This window comes from Helicoverpa zea, chromosome 26 (genome assembly GCF_022581195.2).
Source record: "Helicoverpa zea isolate HzStark_Cry1AcR chromosome 26, ilHelZeax1.1, whole genome shotgun sequence".
Lineage (NCBI taxonomy): Eukaryota > Metazoa > Arthropoda > Insecta > Lepidoptera > Noctuidae > Helicoverpa > Helicoverpa zea.
This window is the reverse complement of record NC_061477.1, coordinates 6450495-6457067: the sequence shown is the minus strand read 5'-3', so window position 1 is coordinate 6457067 and position 6573 is coordinate 6450495. Positions and strand designations below refer to the sequence as shown.

Sequence of the window (6573 nt, the reverse complement as noted above, 5' to 3'; positions counted from 1 at the left end):
AACTATAAGACAAGGGGTACCTACACCATCAAATAATTGGATGAAACGTAAAAAAAAATAATAACAATAACGATTTAGATTAAAATGAAATATAACTTAGACTTATGTTGTTCAAAAACATTTTTATGCAGATAGACTTGCTGAACCAACAGTAATATAACCCAAAACAAACATGAAAAAAATTAGGAAATTTCTCATTAAACCCAAAACGCAGAATTGTGAACTTAGCGAACTTTATTCCATATGCTTTTAACTTGCTCCGAAGGTCAAACACATGTTTTACTAATACTCAATCAAGATAACATGGCTTGCTTTTCTAAATCTGAATTTACAAGTGACTGCATTACATTACAATGGGCACAAAATTCTACCAGTTTCGAACTATGGTGTGAATATTTTGCAATGATTTTTCGTAAAATTGGACTTTTTTGTTGTGTTTTGCTCCTGTTATATGCTAAGGTACGGTTAAATACTATTTTACAGTATATTTTTAGTTTTAGGGTTTGCTCCAACTATTAGTTTTCTTCCTCTTAGGCTCTCCTCCAAATATTCTCTCTTTACTTGCTGCTTTAGTTTGGAACTCTTCAAAAGCGTTACCGCTGACCTACATGAAAGCGCTTGCTGCACTTGATTGCGATAGAACGTGAATGGGATTTAGTAAGAGTCTAACATTCCATCAAAAATATGTCATATTTACCATCAAAATTAAAGCTAGCCTCTACAGCGTCTATTAAAAGTTACGGGGACTCTCCGAAAACAGTGCTGATTCCGAGTTTTGTAAGTTTACGCGCTCGATACGTAATTATAACATGACTGAAGTAAAGAGTCGTATGCTACATGACATGATTGGAATATAGCACGTTCATTCATTTTTCCGGATAATGATGTTTACTATTTCGCAAGTGAGCGCGTTTATAGTACGACCAAGTGCCGATGACAGCCTTTAGGACATAAACATGTCAAAAATGAATACTACGTAATTAAGTTGTATGATAATTTACGCATCGAGAAAGTTAACTTGCAAAACTCGCACTAGGCACTCAGGTACCTACCAGCATTGATCATAGTCTCTCCTATTCGTACGCTGCCGCTGCAAATGTGATCTCCCCATCTTACATTATATGATATAGGTAATAATAATATTATAGATACTTACCTACATCGTTACCTACCTTACCTAATATACTTACATCATAATCATATCAACCAGTTGCCGTCAATTGTCAAACTTATGCATTCAAACCTTACAAAAGGCCTATATTTTAAAATGAGCCCGTTTCTCGAACAGCCTGTAATTTCCGATGAAAGGATAAAGTCACCAATGAAAAATGATGAAGCCAAGCAAACGTTTCTGAAACTCCTAAACACCATAGTCAAGGTGAATGAGCAGAGATTAGTCACCGTTAAGAAAATGGCTGATCTTCAAGACTACATGCTTACGAAGAATAAACTGAAGACTGATTACGATTCCTATGACTCCATAGAAGATGAAGACAGCCGAATTTTAATAGCTTATGCGCAGGTAAGCAGGTGGTCCTATTGATTCTTGCTAATGTTATGAAAGCGAAATTAAATTTGTAGCAATTTCACTCTAAAACGACCGAAAAAATTGACGTGTTTGGAGGATGGAGGAGAGCGGTGATAGGTGCCTTGCTCTGGATTCGGATATATGCCTAGGCACTTATTACTATAGGCATTATTAGGCATTTATTATACTGGGTATAAAGAGTAATAAAGACCTTCTCCATAATTATCCATCTCCTTTTGGAGTCCAGTGGACCTCTATTGAGCCGAACCTTCGCATCTTATCCGAATATCGTAATCTTGAACCGAATGGTAGACTTTTCATCAATAACATTAATTGATATGTGCTATAAATGAGAATGAGTTCATCGGTTTGTTTGTTACACTTTTAGTGTAAAACGACTTGCCTACACAGAGGTGAAGGTACGGCTATACTTACCTTGAAAAAAAACCCTACTCATATCATGCTTAACTTTTCAGAACTTTCCAAGATTAAGAAGAGCAGAAGACGAAGCCATTACCAGAGCCATGTGTAACAATATGAATTTATTTCGACACAACACTGGTAGAGCGACGAAGTTTTTCAGGAATACTTGTAGAGAGCGAGCGATAAGACAATGTATTGCTGCTTGCAAGCAAACTTTAGCCGACGTTAACAGCAAATCAAATTGTATTCTCAAAACCAGAAGAGATTCTATCTCTACATGTAAAGATAACTGCAGAAATTCGTTTGATTATGATTTGGATTAATAGTTTTCTATCTTTGTATTTCGTATTATTTATTTCTAATCCAATGTTCTAACCAAATGTTTAATAGCAAGTATCTAATCTTCTACCTACTATAGACTGTAGAACATTTGCACATGGCAGGCATTTATATATCCCTGCCTAATTATTCATAAACGTACTAGAAACGTTTTCTGATTAGGTACGTAACGTAGGTACCTAAGTACGAACACTTTCTCCAAGTTGATTATCCACAGAACGGTACATTCAGCTTAATATTCATAATTATAGTTAATAATTAGGTACACGAATATTTTGTTGTATATAATTAGTGTAGATATTTAGCCGAGCCAAAGTATTAAATGAAAGCACGTCAGCTAAAATCACGGACAAATGCAAATTAACGGAAAACATCAACAAACCAAGTAATTGATTATTTCGTTCATTAAAATAACTATTAAATTGTGCGTCTCAACAATCCAATCAATTTGGCTCGGAAAGTCGTTATTACGACGCCATTTTTAAAAAGAATTGTTGAAAATGAGTATTTGTGTCTGAATTTTTTTGTACGTAAAATGGTACGAAAAATTACGTGTTATGTGATTTTTATAACATTAATATGGGGAGTAAGTATGTATCTTTTTTATATTCGCAGTGATATTAGAACAGTTTTCTTTACTTTACCTATACCTTACCTACTAATATGTAGTTATTGCTGAGCTAACATTGAACTGCTTTCGCTGTAGATAACTATAAAAAATCCAATCTATGAAAGCGTTGTTACTTTTCAGTTTAAATAGTAGGTTTAATGGAATGTAAATCCAAAACTGAGAAATATAATTAAAACCTCTTTTTACTAAAGCGTAGGAAAACTACAAAAATTCACGTAAAACATTCCAGATATTTCTAATTCCACAATTTCAACAGGCAACCGCGGAGAGGGAAGAAAACATACGAAATCTTTTCAAAAGTAACATGACACGTGGTGACTTCTCGAACCTTCTGAAGTCTCTCATCAGGTTGAACGAACAGAGGGTTAATGTGCTCCAAAAGCTATCCAGACTTGAGGATTACAGCATGCTGAGTGAGGTTCTGAGGTCTGGAGACAAGAAGGGGGGCGGAAATTTGAGCAACTTGTTCTTGGTTGTGCTGTCTAAAGTGAGTTGATCCCAATAATTGTTAAAAGCTTGATGGACTGTCGACTTGTGTCTCCTCCCGCTGTGGGTGCAGCGTGAGGGAGTGTCAGACTTTTACTAACTTATTTCTTTTATAAAACTATCCAACTTTAATTCAAAATTGCTTTGTATCAGAAAATTAATCATAGTAGACAGATGCTAATGGTGAAAAGAAAGTCGTGGTGGCCTAGTGGGCAAAGAACCAACCTCTCGAGTATGAGGGCGCGGGTTCGATTCCAGGTCAGGCAAGTACCAATGCAACTTTTCTAAGTTTGTATGTACTTTCTAAGTATATCCTAGACACCAATGACTGTGTTTCGGATGGCACGTTAAACTGTAGGTCCCGGCTGTCATTGAACATCCTTGGCAGTCGTTACGGGTAGTCAGAAGCCAGTAAGTCTGACACCAGTCTAACCAAAGGGTATCGGGTTGCCCGGGTAACTGGGTTGAGGAGGTCAGATAGGCAGTCGCTTCTTGTAAAGCACTGGTACTCAGCTGAATCCGGTTAGACTAGAAGCCGACCCCAACATAGTTTGGGAAAAGGCTCGGAGGATGAGACAGATGCTAATGATAAATCATTCATCATCATCAGCTTTCGAGATAACATAAGTTTTAGATGCTTTTCTTCTCCAGTTTTTCTTTCATGTATTTCTCCTATTTACTGTGTATTTCATATTTATAATTTTCTTCTCTCTCTCTAGCCTACCGGGGATCTACGGCGTCAATATGATCAACGAAGATTATATACAATTTGATAGCTGTAACGAGTGTTGATTGATTAAAGTGTATTCTATGGCAATGCCTACATCTTTCTTTTTATTTTCCTTTACTGTTTTACCTCTTTTCTTGTATGGTGTTTTTACTGCTGTGGTACGATTAGGTTTCCATAAAATAATTTAGATGTTGACAAAGATACTAAAATAGTAGGTAGCAGTTTTGGAAAATTCGTGTATTGTTCATAATAAAATAGTAGGTAGGCAGCAGTTTTGGACCTAACTGGACTTGAGCCAACGCAAGGAATACGTGCCTATCCTAATAGGACTTTAGTACCTTTAAAAATTGTTCGCGAATATATTTTTAAGTGTTCTGGACTTCAAAGTGTCTATGTTAAATCAGGTTATATTTTCCAGAACCAAAGTGACCCATCGCGAAGAAATATGGGCTTCCAAGTTTTGGATTCAGTTCCTTCGGTCAATACAGCGAATTTCTATGTTGGTGGAATAACATTGAATGATTCCAAAACTGCAAAGACAAACCCTGATTTACAAAGCAAATATCTTATGAAGGAAGAATTTAAATCGAATCTCGCAGATAATTTAAATATAGAGGATAAAAGTAATAATTCTATTGTTACAAGGCATGGATCTAGTCATGTTAAAAATAAAGAGCAAGAGTCAGTAGATGCAATGAATGATATTGTTAAACCCAAAGGTAGATTTGAAATCGTAAGTAATGGGGGAAACAGCAACACGTATAAAGCAGGCTTAGATGGTGAAAATTACGATGATGTTATAAAACTACCAGGAAATATTCAGAAGAGAGAACCTGCTGTATCACAGATTTCCTTGGAAAACGACCGCTATAAAGTTCCAGACTTTGCATCAGGTCCTATAAATTCCGAAGTACATAACTACGAATCTAATGAAAATGATCACAAAAATTTGCAATTGACCATACAAAACCCTTATGAAATTCGTGACATAAAGCATCATAAATCAGGTAGAGATGTTACTGAGGATGGTACTATCAAAAAACCAAGCACAAGTATAGACAATCCAAGTGAAATCAGTTCTGACAACAAAGTCATATCATTAAATAAACATATCCCTGTACATCCTACTAAGCGTCGCAAAAGGCATTCGAAACAAACCATAGTAAAATCTGTTAAAAACAATAATAGTAATAAAACAAGCCATCATAAAAACCGCCACAGTACTAAACAACCTAAAATTAATAAAAAACAATTTAGTCCAAATATCCATGTTAAAAAACATCCTCCAATAAATAAAGATAAATCTGAAGAAAAGAAAAAAGACACTAAACCTATTCAAGAGCTTCCACAGACCGAACAGATTCCAGAAGATTCTAATCAGGACGCATTCTACGTAAGTAAAGAAAACAAAAAGGATGATGACCGTGATAGTAAAAAATCTAAAATAAACAAAGATGAAACTAACAAAAATATTCAAGGTAGTAAACCACCCAACATCAGAAAGATGAAGACTAAGACTGAGCCTCAGGGTAAAAAGGTTTCTAAAATTAACACAGAACGCTCTGCTGAGAATGACCATGTGATTACGATTGATTTAAATGAACCTTTAGGCCTACAAATGACAAAAGATGTTTCTAGTGAAGATGAGCGAGTCCTTAAATATCCTTCTGCAAATACAGAAGAGACTCAAGAAATCATGCATAATTTTGAATTACCTATTAATACATTTAATGCAAATGACAAACATAACAGTCGGCCTAAAGATGCCAGAGGTTTGCATCAAAGTATACCGATACTTAACAAAGGCGCATTTGATGGTAACATCCAAAAAACTAAAATGAGTAAAGATTTCGCAAGACATGATATTGATTCTATTAGTAAATCAGCCATGGATGATTACAGAGGATTTGAGGGAGGTTCTAGATATAAAAATAACATCCCAGCAAGAGAAAGACCATTAGCTTTGTCCGATGAAGGCTCTGAAGAACCTAAAACGGGCCGAGAATCAAGGAAGACCTTCGCAAAGTGTATAAACAAAAAAGCGCTAAAGATGTGCACAAAGTCTTGCAATAGCGCTTACAAGAATGTTTGCCGAAGACTTAAGTGTACTTCTAGATCGAAAAAAGCTTTGAAAAAAGAATGCAAGCGCAGCTGCAAGAAGACTTTCGCAAGCAAATCTAGTAAATACAGCAATGAGTCTGGTAACAGTGACAGTGACAGTAATAGTGACAGTAACAGTAGTTAGAAAAATAAAACTCGTTAAAGTGTCGGCAAAATTACAAACCATATGAAAAGTATGAAGTCCGACAGCGTGTAGATAAAACACCAAGTTTTAGGATTTAAGAAAAGAGTAATATATAAGACCATAGTATTTGTTTTATTATAAAAGACTGTATCGATGATTTTTTAAATAAATTTTCATAAAAGACATTTTGT

General features: G+C 35.4%; 2 protein-coding genes across 2 annotated transcripts; both read left to right on the top strand.

Moving 5' to 3' along the window:
• Nucleotides 1-854: 854 nt before the first annotated feature.
• Nucleotides 855-2274, top strand: LOC124643082. The gene is made up of 2 exons (XM_047181927.1): nucleotides 855-1522; nucleotides 2005-2274. Exons 1-2 carry the CDS (start codon nucleotides 1232-1234, stop codon nucleotides 2272-2274), a joined length of 561 nt encoding a protein of 186 aa, XP_047037883.1. The 5' UTR covers nucleotides 855-1231.
• A 551-nt stretch (nucleotides 2275-2825) lies between these two features.
• On the top strand, nucleotides 2826-6382 carry LOC124643088. The gene is made up of 3 exons (XM_047181933.1): nucleotides 2826-2876; nucleotides 3178-3408; nucleotides 4556-6382. The coding sequence occupies exons 1-3, from the start codon at nucleotides 2826-2828 to the stop codon at nucleotides 6380-6382; spliced, it is 2109 nt and encodes a 702-aa protein (XP_047037889.1).
• Nucleotides 6383-6573: the final 191 nt, after the last annotated feature.